Source organism: Lepidochelys olivacea (genome assembly GCF_965140295.1).
Source record: "Lepidochelys olivacea isolate rLepOli2 genome assembly, chromosome: 2".
Taxonomy (NCBI): Eukaryota; Metazoa; Chordata; order Testudines; family Cheloniidae; genus Lepidochelys; species Lepidochelys olivacea.
This window is the reverse complement of record NC_140412.1, coordinates 138,675,486-138,699,143: the sequence shown is the minus strand read 5'-3', so window position 1 is coordinate 138,699,143 and position 23,658 is coordinate 138,675,486. Positions and strand designations below refer to the sequence as shown.

The window sequence follows — 23,658 nt, the reverse complement described above, 5'->3', positions numbered from 1 at the left end:
GGTAAGGATAGCACTTATTCCATTCTGCTAGTATCTCTGGAGGATGTTAAACGGAAACTAGTCAAGTTAGACATTTTAAAATCAGTGGGTCCAGATACTTGCATCCAAGAGTTTTAAAAGAGTGGACGGAGGCGCTCCCTGGACCTTTAATGTTGACTTTGCATAAGTCTTGGAGCATTGAGGAAGTTCTAGGGAAAAAAGTTAATGTGTCAGTTTTTAAAAAAGGGTAGATGGGATAACCTGGGTAATTATTAGGCCTGTCAGCCTGTCTTAGATCCTGGGCAAGATAATTGAGTGGCTGCTGCAGGACTCAGTTACTAAATAACTAAAGGTAATGTAATTGGTGCAAATCAACATGGGTTGTGGACAACAGATCCTGGCAAACTAACTTGATACCTTTTTTTGAATGAGATCACAAGTTTGGTGGATAAAGATAATAGTGTTTAAAGTAATATACTTAGGCTTCTGTAAGGTGTTTGAATTGGTAACAAACATTTTCATTAAAAAAAATGGCACATATTAAATGTATGAAAACTGGCTAACTGATAGGTCTCAAAATGTAACTGTAAATGGGGGACCATCTTTGAGGGAGTCTATTTCTAATGGTGTCCCTCAGAGATCAGTTCTTGGCCCTATGCTGTTTAAAATCTTTATCAATGACCTGGAAGAAAACAACAAAAAATCCTCCCTGATCAAGTTGGCAGATGATACCCGAACTGGGGGAGTGATAAATAATAAAGAGGGACGGGTCACCGATTCAGAGTGATCTAGATCGCTTGGTAAACTGGGCGCAAGCAAACAATATGTGTTTTTCATACAGCTAAAAGTAAATGTATATCTTGGGGAACAAAGAGTGTGGGCCAAACTTACAGGATGAGGTACTCTATTTTTGGAAGCAGTGCTTCTGAAAAAGATGTGGGGGCCGTGGTGGATAATCAGCTAACAGTGTGACGCTGTGCCCAAAAGAACTAATGTGAGCCTGGGATGTATAAGTGAAAATCTTGAATAGGAGTAGAAAGTTGTGTGTCCACTGCTAGAATACTGTGTCTAGTTTTGGTGCCTACAATTCAAGAAGGATGTTGATAAATTGGAGAGGGTTCAGAGAAGAGTCGCGAAAATCATGAAAGGATTGGATTTAGCACGATGGACTTGCAGAACTTGATCTAATTAGATTAACAAAGAGAAGTTAAAGGGGTGGCTTGATTACAGTCTGCAAGTACCTACATGGGGAACAAATATTTAATAATGGGCTCTTCAGTTTAGCAGAGAAGGGTGTAACATGATCCAATGGCTGAAAGTTAGACAAATTCAGACTGGAAATAAGACATACATTTATAACAGTGAGAATAATTAACCATTGGAACAATTCACTGACAATTTTTAAATTAAGATCTGTTCTAGCAAATATTTGGGGAACTTCTGCTGTCTGTGTTTTAGAGGAGTCAAATGAGAGGCTCACAAAGGTCCCTTCTGGCTTTAAAATCTATGAAACTATGAAAGGTACTTTCTACAGCAGGGGGGGCCCGCAAGCCGTTTTAAGCTGGCCCATGAGTCGCACCAGCAGCTCGGCCCTGTTCCGGCTGGGACGCTGGGTTGGGGCCACACCACATGGCTCCTGGATGCTGGCATGGCCCTGCTCCGGCTTCTACACCCTCCAGTGGGAGATGCAGGGGCGGTGCCTGCTCATGGGGCAGCGTACAGAGCTGCCTGCCTCCTCCTCTGCTTAGGAGCCAGAGAAGGAACATGCCACTGCTTCCAGGAGCCACTTTAGGTAAGCGCTGCTCAGAGCCTGCACCCCCGAGCCTCTTCCCATGCCCCAACTCCCTGCCTCAGCCCTTATCCCCCTCCTGTTCTCCAAACCCCTCAATCCCAGCCCAGAGCACCGTCCTGCACCCCAAACCTCTCATCCCTAGCCCTACCCCAGAGCCAGCACCCCCAGCCGGAACCTGCACCCCTTCCCGCACCCCTGCCCCAGCCCTATTGCCCCTCCCACCCTACAAACCCCTTGGTCCCAGGCCAGAGCACTCTCCTACACCCCAAACTCCCCAGCCCCAACCCAGAGCTCGCACCCTCTTCTGTGCTCCAACCCCAATTTTGTGAGTGTTCATGGCCCGCAATAACATTTCTATTTCCAGATGTGGCCCTCGGGCCAAAAAGTTCGCCCACCCCTGTTCTACAATCATTTAAAAAATTGTCAGTATTTTGCTTTACAAAGCAGAGATTAAAATAGCTCACTTGACAAAATCTCTATTCAGTGCTATACGAGAGAATTCTTTTTGAGAAACAGAAATGCGCCTTTCATTTTAACAATCCTGCATTTCTCTAATATTTCCACTAGTATTCTAAAATCTATATGAAAATTGCTTTGCCATCAGAGAAACAGACATTTTTGGACTTGTGCACAGCAGCTCATTAACAAGGCATAGCAAACTAGTCTACCATTTAGAAATGAGATGAATAAATCCCAGACTTAATTTGTTGAGGTACTTCTTTATCTTCAAAAAATCTTCATCTCCAGGTACCCAGCCAGTAATTAATCGCAAACAAACATGTAATGTAATCAAATATCCCATTTAGTGTAATTCTTTAAATCCACCTTTTATCAAGAGTAGAAGCAGCTTCCTTGTCCTTTATAGCTCGGATGGTATCTCATGGCCTCAGAATTATCACCCTGTCTGAAAGCCTGGGAAAACAGCACGTTGGATCAAGGAGGGGATAAAGATGCAGTAGATGATTCCCAAGTCACTAAGCCACCTCCTCTCTAAATGAGGAAAGTCTGTGCATCTCTGCTGACCTCAGCTGTGACAATATCTCTGAGTCTGGTGGTCTCTTAAGTAGGCAGACCTCAAGCCACTTTAAAGTGCTTTGCATGTTACAGCCAACACTGTAATTTTTACCCAGAAGCTCATGGGTAGCCACTCTTCAGTCCAACTGAAAGTGAGAAGTAAGTTGCTCATACGTTGAACTCAATACTTGTGATGTGTATGTTACTACTGAGGGCATTTTGCGCCTAAAAATCATGTGCCAAAACATGAAAAATTATGCACACAATATTTTAAAATTCTGAAAATTTTATTTGTTAAATAAATGTGGAGGCTCTAGCATGGCATTGGGGAGCACAGGCCACTGGCTGCACAGAGGTCAGAGATCATTCTGCAGCTCCCCCCGGGACACAAATTCAGCGGTGAGACTGCACTCAAACCTGACATAGTGCAAGGACCGGGCCTGCCCCAGAAACACCCCAAGGCCCTGCTTCTCTGTGCCAGGTGCACCAAGTGTGGGCAGGCAGGCATAGCCCAGCAGGATCCAAGTGTGGAGGGGCTCAGTGTGGGGGGATCCAGGTATGGGTTGAGAAGGTTCTGTATGGGGCAATCTGGGTGCGGACAGCTCAGTTGGGGATCTGGATGCCCAGAGGTTTGTTGGAGGTTTCTGGGTGCAAAGGTAATGGGACTCTGCAGGGAGGTCCAGGTGAAGGTGGTTGGCACTCAGTGGGCAGAGGGTGGTGGTGTTTGGGCAGGAGGGGATAGAGCTCGGCAGGGCGGTCTGGGTATGTGGGGTTCAGTGGGGGGGTTTCAGATGCTGGGGGATGGGGGTCAGTGGGTTGGGGATCCAGGTGCAGCTGGCTGGGGCTCAGTGGGGTAGGGATCAGGGTGCCAGTGACTCATCGGTATGGTTCAGGGGGCAGGGCTCTGTGTGTGTGTGGGGGGGGGGGGTGGAGGGTGAGGCTCAGTGGGGGGGTCTGGGTATGAGGGGGTCTGGATGAATGGGGGTTGGGCGGATGGGGGAGCAGCTCCCCATACAATGATCCATCCCCCTGCAGCTGAGGAGTAGTGGGGGGGAGTGGGGGAGGGAATTTGCAGAGCTTCCCTGGAGCCTGGGGAGAAATCTAGGGGTGGGTCTGACCCGGCCCTGGATGCTGTGCAGAGGAAGAGGAGGTTCTTTCCTCCCCAGCCCAGCCAGGACTAACAGCTGAGCCTGGCGCAGGGAAGGAGCTACAAGCCAGGTCTTCCCCAGTCCAGTCCCCTGCCCCACAGTGATTTAAACCTGTGTTGACTGTCCTGGGCACCCAAAACGTACTGCTGGGGAGGGTCACATGACCACTCTTATGGCTTCCCTTTGCTTCCTCATAAGAGAGTCATTTTTCTGCGGGGAAGCAAAGAAATCTGCTGGGGACATGAATTCTGTGCATGTGCAGTGGTGCAGAATTTCCCCACGAGTAGTATGCAGCAGTACCTAATTCAGAAGTCTTTAAATGAACATGATCATGATGTCTGGTATAGTCAATAGGATCATCAAGTAAGGACGGCAGTATTGGAGTCTTTGCTTTCAGTTGTTTAACTTCTAACAGGGTTTAGTTGCAAACCACAGGTTGAAACTGGATTTGATGTACCAGCAACTAGTTGCAGGTGATGAACAGCACACTGAGACTCAAGCAGCTATTGCCCATTTCTAGCCATGGTCAGAATTTAAGTATATTGTAATTCATTGTATTATAAGCAGTTGAAAATGGTGAGTGTTCAAGTAACTGCTCATGCACTAAATATTTGGAGTTTGTTGTATCTATAGAAGTACACTGTTTTGATGTAACATTGATCTATAAAACTGTAAATGCCACAATTGGTAACTTGAATTTTACACCGGTCTAACAGATAAGTTCATTGTTTCTGCAAATACCTTTTTTAAACGGCACTTCACTCGCTTATTTGGTCTTTTTTGGGTGGTGATTTGTTTCCTTAATCTTGCAGATACTGCTTAATCCTTATTAAAGTTGAGCTTGCAGTTGCTTTAATCATGAATCTAGGCTAGTCTGAGATGACTTGGTGATAACCTCTTGACTTGCATTGAGATCTGGATTCAGAAGTGCACTTTCAGGATTTAGCAGACATGTGAAAACTAGTGAGCCTATTGCACACACAATAATTTGTGTCTACTTACAGGCGTAGTGTAACTTGAGTTAAAATGTTGTTAAGCTCCCAGCTTCCCTAAGTAAAACTTTTAAGAAGTAGCTGAGTGGAGTGCCTCAGAGTAGCATTCTCAACCAGGGGTCTGAGGCTCACTGGAGGGGCCGCAAGCAGATTTTAGGAGATCTGCCAAGCTCGCAGACAAGGCAAAAAGCCAAAGCCATGCTACTCCGAACCCTGCCACCTGGGGCTGAACCTGAAGCCCGTGCAGCTTAAGCTTTGTGGGACCCCCTGTATCGTAGAGCCATGGGCAATTTACTCCTGGGGGAATTCTGCGCCACTGTGCATGCACAGAATTTATTTCCCCTGCAGATTTCTTTGCTTCCCCATAGAAAAATGACTTTCTGACTGGGAAGCAAGGATAATCCACAAGAGTGGTCATGCAACCCTCTGCAGCAGTATGTTTTGGGTGCCCAGGGCAGCTGGCTGAGAGGTAAATCACTGTGGTGCAGGGGGTGGGACCTGGGAAGACCTGGCTCCCTACCCTGCAACGGGCTCAGCTGCTAGTCCCAGCTGAGCTGGGGAGGATAGGACTTCCTCTTCCCCTGCACGGCATCTGGGACTGGGTCAGACTCACCCCTATATTTCTCCCACAGCTGCAGGAAGCTCTGTAAACTCCCCACGCCCTGGCCCACCACTTCCTGCACACATTATCGCCTGAGCTGCAAGAGGAGGGATCCCTGTATAGGGAACTGCTCCCCCATCCACCCAACCCCCGTGCATCCAGAACCCCTCATACCCAGATTCTTCTGCCAATCCTCGCCCCCCACCCCCCAATGAGCCCCACTCCCCCTGCACTTGGATCACTCTGACAAGCCACCCGGATCCCCACCCCAACGAGCCCCATTCCCCCAGCATCTGGATCCCCCCCCGAACCACCCATGCCCCCCTACTGAGCTCTATCTCCCCTCCACATCCAGACCCCCCTCTAAGCCCCTACCACCTTCACCTAGACCCCCCCTACAGAGTCCCATTACCATTGCACCCAGAACCACCCAACAAGACCCTGTGTATCCAGATCCCCCTGCATCTGGCTCCCACACTGAACCGCTTGCACCCAGATTGCCCCACACAGAACCTTCTCAACCCACACCAAGCACCTCCACACCTGGATCCTGCCTTGCTGAGCCTGCCTGCCCACATCTGGTGCACCTGGTACGCGGGGGTGGGGAATGTTTCTGGGGCAGGCCCAGTCCTTGCGCTGTGTCAGGTTTGGGAGCAGCCTCACCACTGAGTCCATGTCCAGGGTTGGGGGAGCTGCACAGTGATCTCCCACCTCTGTGCAGGCAGTGGCCTTTGCTCCCCAGTGCCATGCAGGAGCCTCCACGTTTATATGACAAATAAAATACGCAGAATTGTAAAATACTGTGTGAAAAATTTTTAATTTTTTGATGCAGAATACCCTCAGGAGTAGCAGTTACGCTGCTTGTTACCCCCTAATGCTGGCCCTGGCTTTTATATGCAGAAAAATGGTTGTGGCACAGGTGGGCCCCAGAGGTTTTTTTATAGCATGTTGGGGGGCCTCAGAAAGAAAAAGGTTGAGAACCCCTGCTTCAGAGGACAGTGAACTTTGACTCTGCAATATGTATGTGAAATACTTCCAGCTGCAGCTTTTCCCCATGAGAAAAAAACAACACTAGTACAACAAACGACTGTACAAGTGGCAGGAGTGGGAGGCACTCTCCGTTTACTTTGTCAGGAGAGTGATTGAGTGTACAGTACACACCTCCCTCGTGGAAAAAGACAAAATCAGTTGATGGCCCAAATATTTTAGCTCTCATTCTGGCAAAACTACTGCTGACGTTTAATCCATTTGTCTGAGTAAAGGCAAGAGGATCAGGTGCTGCGTTTGCTAAATTGGGCTTTCGCTAGAGGGGAGACAGCCCCTTCTTGCTGCCTTGCCCAGATGACTCGGTAAACCACACAAACCATTGCCATCTTGCCTCCTTATGACAGTTATGTAAATCTTCAAATTTTGTGGCATTTTAGGGTTTCTAACTGATTTCTAGAGAGCAGTATTTCGAGAAATGAGGCAAAGCAGCTCCAGGCTAAGTGCTGTGTATAAAATATTCTTCACTGGTTCAGTGATAGTTCAGCTTTGAACAAAGATGATGTAATGGGTTCTGCTGCAAGTACTGCTGATCATGTAGTACCTACACTGTCATTGGCTTCACACAGATAGCACTGTACTGCTCCGCTTCAGCATCCCAGGAGTTAGTATGCATCGGCAGTACAGTTGAATTATTGCCAGTGTGACTTTGTCTCCTCTATGGCTGCTGTTCCCTTCCGCTTGATAATACTGCACATACATACTGGGTGTGCATATGAACCTACCCAGAACAATTGAATTAGCCTTTCTTTCACAACACAGGATCACAAACGTGAAAGCTTGTGGCCATCCGTTCAGGCATTGGATGCTGTTTTATCTTCTGTTCTACGATTGGGAGAGGGAAGGCAGGTTGCTATTAGCAACTACTTGCTCATTTAAATATAAGTGAATTGCACAGGTTTTTCGTTCTTTGTGGATTGCTCACTTCCATCCAGTACTGAGATCTTAAAATTGAGATTATGGCATATCCAGAGTAATTGCACAAATGAATCTTTTTGAGGGGGGAAAAAAATCTGTTCAATAAAAAACACTTCTCTGGTGTAACTTGTTTAACTATGCCTTTTAAGTATCTTTAATAGATTCATGTGTCTCACTGAATCTAGCTAGCGTGTATGTAAAGCTAGCTGCAGACTATTCCTGCCTCTTCTTGCCCCAATAAAAAGGGTTTCAGCATATTGTCATGCTGAATAAACAAAAGAAATGTCTCTCTCTTTTGCTTCCTACCATTTCTCCCTTCTACATGCACTCTAATCTAACTTGGACTACCACAAAATCTAGAGTAACTTTAACTAATTTCTGGTATTTAAGATTATTGCATTCAAGGATCATTAAAAGGGAAAAGTCAATGTATTTGCATGCAAAGCTCCTTGCTTAATCATACAGGACTACTTGTGTTAAAGTTGTTCAACATAAATTTTGTGGCTGGCTGCTAGATGGGAAAATAATATAGTTGTTTATATTGAGATCCAAGTTAGTATTAATTTAGCTTGATCACAAATACAGCATAACATTTTATGGCCTAAGAAGACTGCGTGTAACACTACAATGCTGTGTGAATGCTGGTTGGTCAACTCCCTCAGACCTGATTGATTTTAACTTAATCTTAGCAGATAAATTGACATACCAAAGAGCCATGGAATTGTGTATACTATTGGTGAAACTAGAAAGAAACTTACCAGGCATCCCATACCTAGCGACAAATAAAGTTAAGGGATAGTAAGACCCAAAGACTGCACCTTGGTGGGAAGCCCAGCACAATCACGTGCCTCAGTTGCTGTGTAGGGAAACATACTGGATCTCCTAATAGTGTATGGTACCAAAGCAGAACTTGAGACAGAGGTTACTCTATCAATTTGATGTCCAGCTGAATAGAACTTGCCATGGCTGCTGAGCACAAGGTGGGAGTAGAATTCAAGTCTCTGCTTGTTTGGGGTGTTAATCTTCAGTTGGTCATCTTTCCTTGTTCTCCTTTTTTCTTTTTTGCCCATAGCCATAAATGCAGGCTCATGCCTCAACTCTTCTGCTTTTAGCTGGTAGCAACCACAAAAACAGAACAAAACACCCTTTTCTTGAGTAATGCAACAACCTAGTCAAGGGGTAGGATTTTCTGCTTTTCCTGGGATGGGACAGGTAACTTATACATGATCTCATTGCACATTAAAAAATCATAGCAGATCATCAGCATGAGTAGTAAAATTGAGCTTTCAAGAAAAAACATTATGGTGCTGTGGCTGGTGCCCCGGGAATCCTTTTCTTTATATACCTGCCCAGTAACTACAGCCAGATGGGAGAGTCCATTTTTCTAGGCTTCACAAAGACTTAGGGACGATAACAAATCTTGAGTCAACACAAAACTTGACCCTAATGTTGTGTTGTTAATAGTTTCTAAAACAATATATTGGTTTGCTTGGTACTTAAAATAATTTTTTTTCTGCGTTAATAAGCAGTACTGGAAATCCATTCTGTCACTATAACATTTTAACTGTTCACTTTTACTTGACCTATATATATGTAAATTATGTAATTAAGCACTATAGAAAAATCTTTCAAGATATAGGAAAGTTAATGCTGCATTCTTGTGGGAAGATGTTGGGTATACTGTACCTTAAGTATTAGGCAACAACCACCTAAAACTGCCGACTTAAGTGTTACTAATAGTTGTGCGTCAAACATCAGAATTGCTTGTGGCATACAAGATGCTCTTACGTACCAGCACCTTTCAGGTTCTAAAACTAAATAAAAGTAATGTCTTCAAGCTCATAAACCATACCATCAGTGGTATTAGCACCTCTAAACGAAATGTCTGCAGTACCAGCCAAGAGAAGAAATATGGAGCTGGAGATAAGAACAATCTGGTGAACAACAGCACATAAAATGCCTATTGGTTCATGAATGAAGCAGTAAGTTGATGCTTTAGACAGTGTTAAAGGGCGAAATAATATTTTTCAGATAAAAGTGGGTGACTTAAAGGCAGGAACGGAAGAAAGACACCAATGGACATATAAGTTTAAAAATCCAACCTACTGAATATCAGGGAAGCAGTATAGGTCACCCTTGATATTAATTTTGCATTTATAAACAGTTTAACATCCACTATTCTATAAACATCAGTCGTATGTATTATAAGCACTTTAGTGGAAGGTATTGTAAATGGTTGTAAGCCAGGGTGGTAAGCTACCAATTACTTGTTACTCATGAATTGACCTTTAAACTTTAAGTGGACCCTTAATATAAAGTGTTACCACTGTATTCAACTCAAAAGTTTGTTCACAATAGATCCAGTCAGGGAGGTTATTTTCATTTACATTTTAGGTTGTTCCCTCTTCTCCCCTCCCCAGCAACTATTAATTAGCCTGTCCACCTGCTCATTCACCCCTTGTAGTACTGCTTGTGTCTCATTCAACTATTATGGCTCATCATCAAATCAGTTTGTAAGCATTTTGGAACAGGGACTGTTGTTCTGGTTTGTACAATGTCTCAAACATGTTTTAAAATCACTCCTGAGCACTTAAGAACAGCTGTCATAAGAGCAACCATTTTTCTGCCTCAGCCCCTCACATCTATCATGCTCTTTCTCCTTTGGCTCTAAATATTTTGGTGTGTTAATTATCTTATGGTTTCTGAAACAAGATAAAACTTGAATACCTTAAATTCATTGTTACTTTGAGGTTTACAAGGCAACGTATCACATTGCTTCAGTGTACTATTGGAGTCGTGCAAATTGCTTGCAGCCGTTGTGTGGTGTCTTTGAGTTCTCCTCCCCGTCTCACAGTTGGCACTAGTAAGGGAACAGGGCATTTTATACCATCCATAACAACTGAATCACAAAACAGATAGTGTGCATTTGTACTTAGCACTTTGTTGTTTTTTTGCTAAGAACTAAAAAACTGGCAATAAATTCCATTCTCTATTGTGTTGAAGTAATTCCAGGCTGTCAGTTCTAATTTACATGCATGTCTGTGAGTCGAATGCAGCCCTGCAGCCTCTCAAATAAAGTGTGGTCATAGTGCAGGATATTCCTTCCAGTTTGTGGGGGTGCATGGGGTAGATGAGTGGAAGGGAAGTAAGGTATCCAGAGCAGCAATCATGATGAGCAGTTGAAGGTTTGATGATGTAATGTCTTGTGACGGGTGAGTTGTCAAGCCTGACCAGAGCTGATTTAGTCAAAAGCACAACTGCCTCAGTGCTCTTGAAGTCTCCTAAAAGTTGAGGATAGCATTTTAATGTTAACTTACAGGCTTTGCCTAAACAAAAACAAAGAACCACCTCTCTTAATTTGACCAGTGTGGCTGGTGAAATTAAATGTAGAGGTGGGTTTTGGTTTACATTGTTCTCTTCTCATTCCACTGTAACTACACATGTTAGAAAACCTATAGGTGGCTAACATTAAACAGTCTAACTTAGAATATGTAATCAAACACCACTACGTGGATACTAAGGTACATAATGTTTGGTATGTTTTACTGCTTGTTGAATGTCCTTACACAATATTCAGAGGCTGAGTGAACCGAACAGGATGACACTTTGTGTGTGCTTTTTGGCAAAGAGGAATAACAATGACATTTGTTTTTAAAGATGACTTGTTAGTCATACTTAAAATTGTCATGGTGTCCTCTGAGCTGGGGGATCACCAGCACATCCATTATAAATTGCTCTTTCCAAAGGGTGGATAATGCTGGTTCCTTTAGACCAGTGGTTCCCAAACTTGTTCCGTCCCTTGTGTAGGGAAAGCCACTGGCGGGCTGGGCCGGTTTGTTTACCTGCCGCGTCCGCAGGTTCGGCCAATCGCGGCTCCCCGTGGCCGCGGTTCGCTGCTCCAGGCCAATGGGAGCTGCTGGAAGTGGCACGGGCCGAGGGACATACTGGCCGCCGCTTCCAGCAACTCCCATTGGCCTGGAGCAGCGAGCTGCGGCCACTGGGAGCCGTGATTGGCCGAACCTGCGGATGCGACAGGTATACAAACTGGCCTGGCCCGCCAGGGGCTTTCCCTGAACAAGCGGCGGAACAAGTTTGGGAACCAGTGCTTTAGACTGAAACTTGGGGGGGAAATGGGAAAATTGCATCCCTTAGTAAATACCCTTGAAATCTGCCTTTGAACTTTGCTGAAGTTCCAAAGATTGGGTTACTTCTGTATTACCTGAACTGATACATTATAGGCAATGTCTAGAACCCTGCTAAAAGAGAGAGATTAAGATAACTAGAGCAGTTGAGAAGCTAGGGATGACCACTATATATTGCAGTAAAAAGGAACACTTGTAAACTCAAGAACACGACCATGAGACTTTCTAGATATACCTACAGTAAAATGAGTCTAATGGCTTCTAGTCCTGAGAAACATGGCAACTACTGTCCACATTTTCATAGTTTTCTTGTTCATTATTACAGCTTTTTACTTTTTGAATTCAGACACTGTTGCCAAATATTCACTGGTTTCAGACACTATACATGAGTCCACAACACCATTTTCCAGCCTGCACTTCACAACTCTCACTAATACCTGCCGATTGCTGACTGTTTGAGGCCTGAGTCCAAGTCTGCAAGAGCCTTGAGACGGAATTAAATTATCCTAGAAATTCTTTATCCAGGTCAGAGTTACGGCATGGAAAATCTCGCTGTGCCACTGCCTGCTGGTTTTGTAGCGAACATCTCCCAAGCAGTCACTGTGGTATATTTCACAAGCACTGCATTAATTAAACTCGGAATCAAATGACCACTTCAGTTGTGCTTGAAATAACTTTTTCATGGAATAAAAGGCCATTTAGGTATTCGCCTTGGTGTATTTGCACATCGCTATTGAAAAACACCAGTGAAGTCCAGCACAATGGAATATAGTGGCTAAGTGGGAGAATGATACCCTTTTATTGTCAAGTAAAAGAAATGAGAAGAGGGGACATGTGAAAAGAGCTGGAGCTTTGTAGTGAAATATCCTCAGATAGCAAGCAAATTTTTATATAATAAAATGGGTTGTCAGGAAGGTGGGAGGGCTGTGATCAAAGTGCTCTGCTTGGTCTATGGAGGGAACAGAGTAATGAAGCGGTGTGGACCATGACTAGGAGTCAGTGAATTTCATTACTTTTGACTCGCCTGCCCCTTTTTAGTCTTTCAACAGGCAACTGGAAATTAGTTTCTCCCCAAGATGTAACTTTCGGGTGAGTCATTTTGGTTGCATCACATAACTTTACTAATGGCACTTAACATTATGTATTTTATCAAAAATTGCAGAATACACAGAACTGAACCATAGGTGTTAAGGTCTGGTTGTCCGTGTGTCACTTTGTTTCTACAGTTTCTATATGTGACCATTTGCAGAACAAAAGTTGAAGGAAATGAAAACTAATGTTAGAGCAAGTTGCTTCTCTTTGCTCACTGCACCAGGGGAATTGCCTTTAGAGATGAGAATTTCACTAGGCTGTCTCATTGAGCACACTGAAGTAGGCTTGCCCCGGCTTGTGATCCCACTTCACCACCCTCTGAAGTGAGAATTCAGCTTTCTAGTTTAACATACCTTTGAGAGAGCTAACGAGATAAGCTTTAAATGTTCTCAACTGAATTGTTTGAGGCTTCTTCTGTTTTAAAAAATAAAATCTGTTCTTCAAGCTTCTTGAAAGGCTTTAAAAATATATTGCCTCTACAAAGAAGATGCCTTTTATAGATGGCCATTTTCTGTCAGTAATTTCTTTTGTTACCTTGGAGAAGGAGCACACCTATTAGATCAGACTTGGAATCAAATACGTATTTTAGGTTTCTTACCAAACTTATTTTAGACCCCATTAAATTATTTGGAAATTTCCTTTAATTCACCAAATGGCCATCGTTGTCTTAATGGTTTCAGGTCTGATATGAGACTTCTTCTTCACGTCCATGTAAATCTGAAATTCCACCGCCTGTTCTGGTGGGAAATAGGACTCTCTCACCTGGGGAATGAAGCTTTCTTCCCAAAGTTTCGCCCACACTCAGTATAGACCTTATTCACCTGTAGGTTTATTAATATATTTAATTTCTTTTTTTCCTCTGTTACTAAAGAACTCACTTCTGTTTGTTGGGTAATCCAGGTATAGGTTAGGGAAACAAATTGAGTTATGTTTTATAACCTCACTGGAATATTATCCAGGTGAATTTAACTGATCCATATTTAGCAATAGACATACCTCTTCATAGGGAATAATTTTGCTTTTGGAATTATGTAATAGTATGTAGACAAAGATTTGTTGAAAAAGTACAGAAAGACCATTCTGGAAATCCTAGTTCAAGTTTTAAGGTGCTTGCACTCATTACTGTTCTTGCTGTGGAGTACAGGTGAGTTGAAAGGAAAACTACGAAGCTTAACTTGTTTTTCTCTTTATTGACCAATTATTACTTGAAATTTAAAACTGAAGCTTGTCTTTGGGCCAGACTAGTTTGCCTCCGCTTATGCAACTTGTGTGTAGCTGTGAAAATGGCAGATGGTTTGTCTGCTGCCTGGTTCATGTGCAGCAGCAGGGTGACCTCATCCTGCTTATGCACTGATCTGGAAGCAGACAGGCAGGCTTCCCTCTCTCTTCTTAAGAAAGTGCATGGGGGAATTGAACACCACTAGATGTAAATGTTGTGTTCCATATGAAGTGGTCTTCCACACATTGTGAATGATAGTTGAAAGTATAAGACTTATTACTGTTTTTACACAAATATGTAAATTGTGTTATATACAGCAAATACCAAATAACTGTATGTGGTTCTCTTCTGCCCCCTCCCCCAGTCTGTACTTTTCTTTGTCATGGCTGTCCCTAAACCTGTGCTCCTACCAGAGTAGAGTTGCCCTCTTTACCTCCCTGACTATTGGGGGGAGGGGGAGAGCAAGGGAGGAACAACACTGGAGTGTCCCTGCAAGCCTCGCTACACCCCAAACCTCAGCTTTTCTTTCTGGTTGTACAGCCCCTTCTTCCGTGGATGTTGCTTTTCTCCCATCAGCTCTCCAAACCACTGAGAAACTTACTTGCTAGTGCCTCCTCCCAGTCAGAGATTGAGCCCTCCCCACATTACCCACGCAGGTATGTTGTGCTGTTTGCGGAAATCAGCCTGAAGCTAACACACCTGTTTTAGCACAGAAGCCCATCAGTGCTGGGGCCCGTGATGAAACAGGGGTGCCAGTGTGATTACTAGCTTGTACAGTCATGCTAGTGCAACTAAATACGGTGTGCATCATTGGATATTTTTGTAAGGTGTCTTCAGAGTATGCAAAATGAGCTTTACACTCCTTTAAAGGCAGTCTTTTTAAGGGAATTTATATAGTGTCATCCTCTTCTCTGTCTTCCCCCCCACTCAGTATTGCAATAACAGCTAAAACTTGTTTCCCAACGTAGCTTAGTTGATAATGGGGTATACACAATTACACTGTATATGTGGTTAGTCATTGAATGTCATCAGAGGCAATGCGTGGGGGGAGCATGCGGGGTCATGTGAGCCCCAGAATTGCTTGGCTTGTACTGAGAATGCTCACATGAACTGAGCATGCTCAATAACACCTGCTGAAGCCGCTGCCCTTACTCTGCCCCCCACTGTCCATGTAGTGTGTTCATGGGATTAACACAGTTACCTTCTTCTCTGTCTCTAAAGGAGATCATAGATTTAGAGATTTTGACCAGATTAAAGTCTTTAAATTTGTCATAAAAGGTTTGTGGGTGCCACAGACCAGTGTGGTTTCTTGCTACTCCCTAAAGGTGGCTCTCTGACTGTCTGCAATTCATAGGCTTCAAGAAACCATGTAACGTACAGCATAAAACTTCAGTATTCATAAGAGTATGACACTCATGCAGAACATGGCAGTGTTCCCAAGCAGTGGATCCCTTTTCCTATTGATTTCCTAAGATGATAATTGTGATTCTTGATTGTTTGCAAGGTGTCAGCCCTGAAATTTTGTGATGCCAGCTAGCTTCCAGATTTGCAAAATAGAAGTGTAGAGTAGCAAATGAAAGTGACAGGATTTAGATTTCTACAGTGTAAGAGAAAGTAATAGTACACACCAGGGTGGATAAAAATCAATGATTTAAAAAACAAATCCGATTTTTTAAATTTTTTTATTGAAATCAGATTGTTTTGATAAAATACTTTTTGAGGAAAAACCCTGTCTAAAGATAGATACATTATAGCTCAAAGATATCTCATCATGGAATAGGGATTATAAATTCTAATTCTATAGTATGAGACAATATATTCATGTAATGTTTAAGAAAATTTTTGTAAATGAGTTCCAATAGTTCATGGATCAGGGACCCAATCTTATGGGGTTCCGGGGGCTTCTGTAGAGATTTAGGTTAATCTTTCTATCTACTCAGTGCTCAGTCTGGAAGATACCATCAGAGATGCTTCGTTTTGCAGTTCTCAAACTGTGGATTTGTGTCTCCAGAGATAACATGCTAGTTAACAGTAAAAATGTTTTAAAATAAATAATATATAGAGGTGAGAAATAACAGACCTCAACCCTATTGCCCTTCTGCAAATTTGTGTACACAGATTCAATCGCTTACTTCTCTCTAAAAGTGCAAAGTTTCAAAAAGTTCAATGAACAGAAGATTGTTGGCGGCGGAATAGATCTGGACAAGGAGAAGAAGTCTGGAGATAAATGTGAGAAGGGAGGGACAGGCAGTAGAAGCAAAAGTGAAAGTGTTTGAGCAGCATATTCCAGAAGTCTTTCTGAGCATAGCCTTCATTGATTTGAGATCTACCATACCATTCTCTCACTAGAAGGGAAGACCTATAATGGCAGCAGGCCGTAAAAGAGACCCAGTTTGGGAATAAGAACCGTTCAAGAAATGTACGCTTGCTGCTGCTGTTTTAAAGAAAGGCACACCACTGAACTGGTGGAAGTCACTTAAGCACTTGGATTCAGAGACTGTTGAAATGGTAATCTCACTTCTAACAGCAGTAGCTTCTTCTGCCGGTGTAGAAGAATATTTTCTTCCTTTGGACTAATTCATTCCAAATTGAGAAATGGTTTGGGACCTGAAAAAGCAGGAAAGCTTGTTTTTCTTTTCCAGATTATGAACAAACAGGAAAATGAAGGTGAAGACGACTGAGTTAGCTGCAGAAGCCAATATTTTAAAAAAGGAGTATCCGATGAAGTCAGCTGTAGCTCACAAAAGCTTATGCTCAAATAAATTGGTTAGTCTCTAAGGTGCCACAAGTCCTCCTTTTCTTTTTGCGAATACAGACTAACACGGCTGCTACTCTGAAACCAATATTTTAAGTTTCTCATGTTGACCTGGCTGACAGTCACTTTAATTTTTGTTTTTATTTTAAAAATATTTCGTTTAACTATTTTAGTTCAAAACAGTTTTAACAAAAACAAACCTGATTTTAAAAAAGTTGAATATTTGTTGAAGAAAAGAATCCAGAATACATAACATTATTTTAGTTAAATAAAACAATTTAAATGTTTGTCTGGTGGGGATCTCCTCCTAATACAGCATGGCAAGAAAATCCTCCAAATATTAATGATTAACATGTTGAATTGGAGATAGTTCACCTCCCAATGACTTCATAAATATCTGCTTCAATTACCCTTGCTAAATGAAATAACCAAACAATCATTCATTTTCTGATATAGCTGTAAAACTAATCGGAAAAATTTTCAAAATAAATCACTTTCAAAATGTGTAGTGAGTGCCTTCTAAAAATGAAACCTACATCGGTCTCTGAGTTGTGAAGAATACGTATTAAGGTTATAACAACCAACAAGAATGCACTTTTATGTAGAAATCCATGATTAAATCAAGTCTTCCTGACTAGTGATTTCAATCATGATTTAAATCAATTTGATTTTAATCAAATCCACCCTGGTACACACTGCTTACCTATTCTTTTTAGTGGTTTATCTGCCCTTTGGTGGGCCTTTTTCTCCAAGTGATCTAAAGGTGCACACAACCTACATTTTAAGTAATGGGCGGGCTGGCTCTATCTTTGCTAAGTTTTCCAGTGTTGTCATAGGGTTGTATAAAATCCTTAGCACAGCAAGTAGTCTCTTAATCATCAATTAAACATCTCTCAAATGTCCTTCAGTAATTGCAAGGTGTGTGGCACTTGATTATTTGCTTTATGTACTCAGAGTTCCTTCAATTCCACACCATCTCAGTATTTTGATACCATAGTGGTGATAGGGGGCCTGAGAAGTTCAAGCAACAGTTGTTTTCCCCCTACACTTATATTCAAATATTAGAAGATTTTTTTTCTGAGTGTTTACCAAATTCTATAAAATGTAAAGCTTATTAGTATGACTTCTAGTAAAGCAAGAGGAAGAGGACCTTACTGAATTCCACCATCCTTTAGACCCAGATAGCCATCTAAATTCTCTGACTACATGACTTACATAAAATTTAACAAAATCCAGGGACCTACTAGTTAACGGTAACTGACAAAAAAAAGAAATGTGAAATGGCAAATTGGTGTTAAAACTAAATAGTAAACTGCACAATTATTTGAAACGAAAACCCACATTAAATCTTGGTGGTATTGTTTGTATAAAACCAAAAGAAATTATAAATGAAGCTGCTATTTGTTACTCTTTTTCTTTATGTAATTTTAAAATCAGGTATTTGGCAAGCAAGAAATTGCTTTATATTAGCTTTGAGTGGTGAAAAACTGATGTAGAAATAGTGTGCAATGTGTTAAACAGAGACTTTATACAGGCAAATATTGTGTTGAATGGCTGCAAATGCTATTGTGTGAGAAATATGATCAGCTTCAGAATCCCAATCATACATTTTTAATTATACATGCTCGAATTAGAAGTCCATTCGTCACTTAAAGCTCTCAGTATAGGTATGTACATATAGAATTGCCTCTACATCTCAAACCTTTGTTTGCTTGAACACTATGCCACCTTGTGCTTCTCAAAATCCTCTGACTACTGCAGGCACTGCAGTGAAAAACACGGCAGCAGCAACTGCAGACTGGCCTGGTTTGAAAGGATGACATCACCTCCATTAATGTGTGATAAAGACTGCTGGCTCAGAGGTTGCTGAGCTGTGTAGAGATTGGTGCAGATTTTTGGCACTGCTATTGAGTACATTCAATGACTTGCTTCAATAAGTCTTACTAAACCTACAAATCATAAGTGCTTTGTAGTACAATTAACCTTAAAACAGATAATGTGCTGCTTTATTTATTGGCATATTAACTCCCCCATGGAGTTAAAAAGAGCACATGCTCTTTCCTTTCTTCCAGCACCCTCTCACCCAAATATAACCCCTGCTGTCTTTTGCCTTCAGTAAATTCACCATTGTAGAACAGGCACAGAAATAGGCCTTTAAGGGGACAGAAACATGAAACTCGTACACTATGAGCCTTTAAGGGCACATTCAGCTGCAGTGAGTAAGTCTCGGAGGCCCCAGTTTAACAAGGTGCCTAATCTAGTGCCTAGCCTCACTAACTACTCATTCCCAAGTCAGTGGGATTATACACATTTTTAGGTATCTAGTGGAATTGGAGCCTAAGGCAGACTCTAACATACAGAACTAGCCCTATACAATAAGATTATTTCTGCATGAATTTCTGTCAGATAAAACAACATTTTTCACCTTAACCTTAATAAAATCAGCATCTTAATTGGTCCAGGGTGGCGGATGAGGAAGTGGTATACAAAACCCTCAGCAGGTTTAGGGTCGATAACTCAGAGTATTACCAAAGAACTTCGTCTCTTGAAAGAGAGGCTGCAGAATATGGTCACCTTTCTAGAGCTGGTGGTAATCGTGCTATGGCAGAATAAATGCTTTTACAAACATGCTGGCAGACTTGTTCTTTTCATCTAAAGCTGCTGGCCTTACTCCTGTCCCCATAGAGGCACAGCTGCCGCAGGGGGAGCTAGGATATATCAACAAAAAGTTGCTACGTAGATTACTACGAAACATGAGCGGCTCCCTTGAGCAGCTGCAACCTGCGGGACCTGTGATGCTCAAACAGGGATCTAAAACTTCAAACCATGCCCCCACATTAGTTTGATGGATGTGGAATAGCTATGTAATCTAGGAATGATGACCTGTAACTTATCGATACCGTGTGTGATCCGAATAGTGAGAATTGCTCTATGGCTATAATGGCTTATTGGGCTGTAATTCGAATGTTTTGGTTAACTTTTAACGGTGGGCTATCAGAAGAACAAGGAGGAGAGCAACACAACAGCTGTAGATAAGCAGCCTTGTGACAAATTTGGGGGCAGTTACAAAACACTGGCCAAATAATTAGTGGTGAAGTGTGCTATTTCCCGGCTCCAGTCCAGAGCAATGCAGCTCTTTTGCCAAGGCTGGGAGCCTGGAGATCAAAGCGATTCTTAACAGTTAAGACTTGGGGGCAGGGTAGGGGGATTGTCAATGAATTCTTCCTGTGGGTGGCAACTGATGTAATCACAGACAGGTCATGCAGGAGTGTCCGAAATAGAGACCTTCCCAAGCTTCCAGGAGGGGACAGTAGGCCTTAGGGAAGACAGGCCTCAGTATTGTTTTTGGTTTAAGATCTCTCTCTGAAATGTGTTGGTACTAATTAAAAATACATGGCATTAAGAAGGTTGTGTGGTCACTGGATGCCACTGGCCATAGCTCTCGAGGAGAAGAAATGCACATACTGAACCCTGAACCTAAGGCACGCCTCCTTAGGTAATCACAGTATCCAGGGACTGCAGCCTAACTCCCAGTCTTGATTCCATTCTGAGATGAAGGCTTGAGAAAGAGACAAGAAAGGGCCAGAGGTCCAGTCACAGTTAGCAGGAAACAACCAGCAGAAACTCATTGGAGCAGAGGCAACGTCAAAGCCACCTTCCCTCACTTGGGACGAATTACCACTGGGGAGTGGGGGGCAAGAATGAGCTTGTGTAAAGCGCTATGTGAGTTGCACTATTTTGCCTTCTGGAGGATTCAAGGTCCTAGGGGGTCTCGTATGTCTCATTTTTAAATCTGAATAAAATCTTGCCATTAAAATGCGGAATGTGGCTAAAAACTGGATGAATTTGGTTTTTAAAAGAATCTTTTTTGAAAAGAGACAATTGAAAATTATGAATTATGATTTAGTCGGGGGTGATGTTCCACCCATGGAGTACCACCTGTTTTGTTGACTTAACAGATTCTGCAAATGAGAAACTCGTTTTATCTTGTTTGCAGGTATTTCCCGAAGAGATTGCTGGTAAGGAAGCATTAATGATGCACTTTAGCAAAAATTTCTCTTAGCAAGATAGAGCAGAGGTGGGCAAACTACGGCCCGCGGGACCGTCCTGCCCGGCCCTTGAGCTCCCAGCCGGGGAGGCTAGCCCCCGGCCCCTCGCCCGCTGCCTCAGCTCACCGCACTGCCAGTGCGGCTGTGAGCTCCTGCTGGGCAGCGTGGCTGCCAGTCCTACTACTCTGAATGGCATGGTAAGGGGGCGGGGAGTGGCGGGGTTGGATAAGGGGCAGAGGGTCCCCAGGGGCAGTCAGGGGACGGGGAACGGGGGGGTTGGATAGGCGTGGGAGTCCCGGTGGGCCTGTCAGGGGGTGAGGGTGTGGATAGGGGTCGGGGCAGTCGGAACAGGGAGCAGGCAGAGTTGGATAAGAGGCATGGTCCCAGGGGGATGGTTAGGGGTGGGGGTCCTGGAATGGGACGGTCAGGGGACCAAGGGTGGGTTCAGGATTGGATGAGTCAGGATTCTGAGGGGGGCAGGAAGTGGGAGGGGTTAGAGAGGGGGCAGGGCCAGGCTGTTTGGGGAGTCAGTCTTCCCTACCCGACCCTCCGTACCGTTTCGTACCCTGATGTGGCCCTCGGGCCAAAAAGTTTGCCCACCCTGACATAGAGTACTCTAAGCACTATGCATGTGGTTGACTGGAAGAAGAAAAGGGGGACAGAAGAAGGATACAAACCGAGTTCTGGCTGCAGGACATGGGGTGGCATTCCTTTGAATGCTGTACATTTACAAAGGGGTTTAGGATGAACCATTCAAGAGACTTAAAGTGTCACTCGCTCTCCATGATGTGAATGCTTTTTTCCCCATCTAAACATGCAGGATCTTGGAGTATGTCTGTGCTGCAGCTGGGAGCATGCTTCTCAGCTCAGGCAGACAGTTTCACAGTACCTCCACTCGAGCTAGTGCATTAAAAGCAGCAGTGTAGCTAGGGGTAGCAAAGGTAGCTTGGACTTGCTTGAATACAAACCCACCCATACCCCCTAGGTACATACTCGAACAGCTACCCTGAGCTGCCACTTATGCTACCCCAGCTACACTGCTATTTTTAGTGCACTAGTTTGAGCCAAGCTAGTGGGTTTACATACGTGAACTAGGAAAAGCACTCCCAGCTGCAGTGCTCGTTCTAGTCCAGTGCTGAAAGTTTTTCTAATTTGGTGGCAACTGTTAAACAAGTCTGTGTTTGATGCTGACTTGCAGCGATTTTTTAAAATATGATTTTTAACTTCTGTGGATACAAATGGAAAATGTAACACCACTGCATAGACTATTCAAGCCTCCCCATCCCTACCCTTTCTGAACAAGAGACTACACAAACCTCTTGACAACTCAGTGATCTCCTTATGAAGTTTCTCTGTGGTCTTCTAAGACTTAATGGTACTAGCTTCTAAGTGACAGAATTTATTGCCACGTTAGTTGAATTTTTTATTCTGGTAAGCTTTGCAACAATGAATGGAATTCTTCACTGAATGAGGAGGAAGTAGTAAAACTACTTGCTAAAGGCCAGTTGACACCTCTTTGGTGTAATCAGAAATTGCTGGACCTTTGGATCATCTCAGATCTCTTTTTGTGAGCTCTGGCTTGTAAAAGGTGGAGATGAATGAATATTCACTGGGTTTTGCATAGTACTCCTAAGGTTCACACCAGTAGAAGCCAGGAGCTAGAAAGGAATCCACATGTAAGACAGCTTTATTTTTGCTTATTGAGGTGTTTTGAAAATGGTGTGTAGGTGACTGAAATTCATTGCTTGCTGCCTTGAAGGATTCATGCCATTAGTTGCATATTAGATCTCTATTTGCTGGAAGAGGAAGTGAAAGACTGGTATCAGAGCACCATTCAAAGTGAGAGCTTCTAAATTAAGCTGACCTTTCTTTTTATCTGCTTTGAAAATGTTTAACTTCAGTGCTTCATCTTCTATTAAGGGTTGCCTACTGACGTTGTTGGTATGTTACATGTATACACACTTCTCAACTGATCATTCGTGTGTTTGTGTAGGTAAAATTGTATAGGATAAAAATGGAGTTTACCAAAGATTCTAACTTACTGAGATCTCATTAACAGGGTTAAAAGAACTTAAATAAAGTTGTAGGCTTCAAGATACATTAAATAAGGTAAATGTTTCCTTGTGTATTAGGTAGATGGGATTTGAAAGCCGGCTTACATTGCATATCAAACCGCTGACTTATTTCCTTGTTTCTTATGTGTTCCAGGGTTTCGCAAAAATGATGAAATGAAGGCTATGGAAGTATTACCAATTTTAAAGGAAAAAGTTGCCTATCTTTCAGGTAAAGTCTTACTTTAACATGCATTGTATTTTTAATTGAAGTGTTTGACAGCCACAGAAAAAAACCCAGTAGTTTACATGTCCACAAAATACCAGGTAAGACGATCTACCAGTGTTAAATATTTGTATGTCTCAACACCTGTAAAATAAGAACCATCACATAATTTTTTGCCAATATTTATCCTTGTACAATGACATAAAATTAAAGTATCACTGGCAACTTGTTTCCATAACAGATTACTTGCTTTTTCCACTTCACTCAAAATGCTTTCCCCTGTCTTATGAGCCTTAAGTTTGTTCTCTGCTTGGGAACATGGTAAAATAGGACAAGTGTGTTGACCAGTTCATTGGGTCGTGTGTTTGATCTGTAAAGCCTATGTCACAAGTTGATTGAGAGACAAAATTGATGAGCATTGCACTGAGAGAAGCTTGATTTCCCCCCCCCCCCCCCCCCAATTTCTCCAGTATACAATTGGAGTTCAGTGCTGGCTAGTCTACAAACTGGTGGAAGGATTTAAGTGTGGTTTAGATTCACAAAGACAACAACTGTTTGGTGTTAACCTGCACACTGATAGGTAACCTCCTTAAAGGAATGCTGACCGTATCTTTTAATGACATACTCCTGTGAACA

At 42.9% G+C, this 23,658-nt stretch overlaps 1 protein-coding gene across 3 annotated transcripts in view; it reads left to right on the top strand.

Moving 5' to 3' along the window:
- The window catches only part of TRIO (trio Rho guanine nucleotide exchange factor), a 401,689-nt gene that overhangs the window by 101,969 nt on the left and 276,062 nt on the right, over positions 1–23,658 (top strand). For all 3 annotated transcript variants that reach the window (XM_084621487.1, XM_084621488.1, XM_084621489.1), the window contains exon 2: positions 22,954–23,028. In XM_084621487.1, coding sequence (XP_084477613.1) covers positions 22,954–23,028 — 75 coding nt within the window. The remainder of the gene's footprint in view (positions 1–22,953; positions 23,029–23,658) is intronic.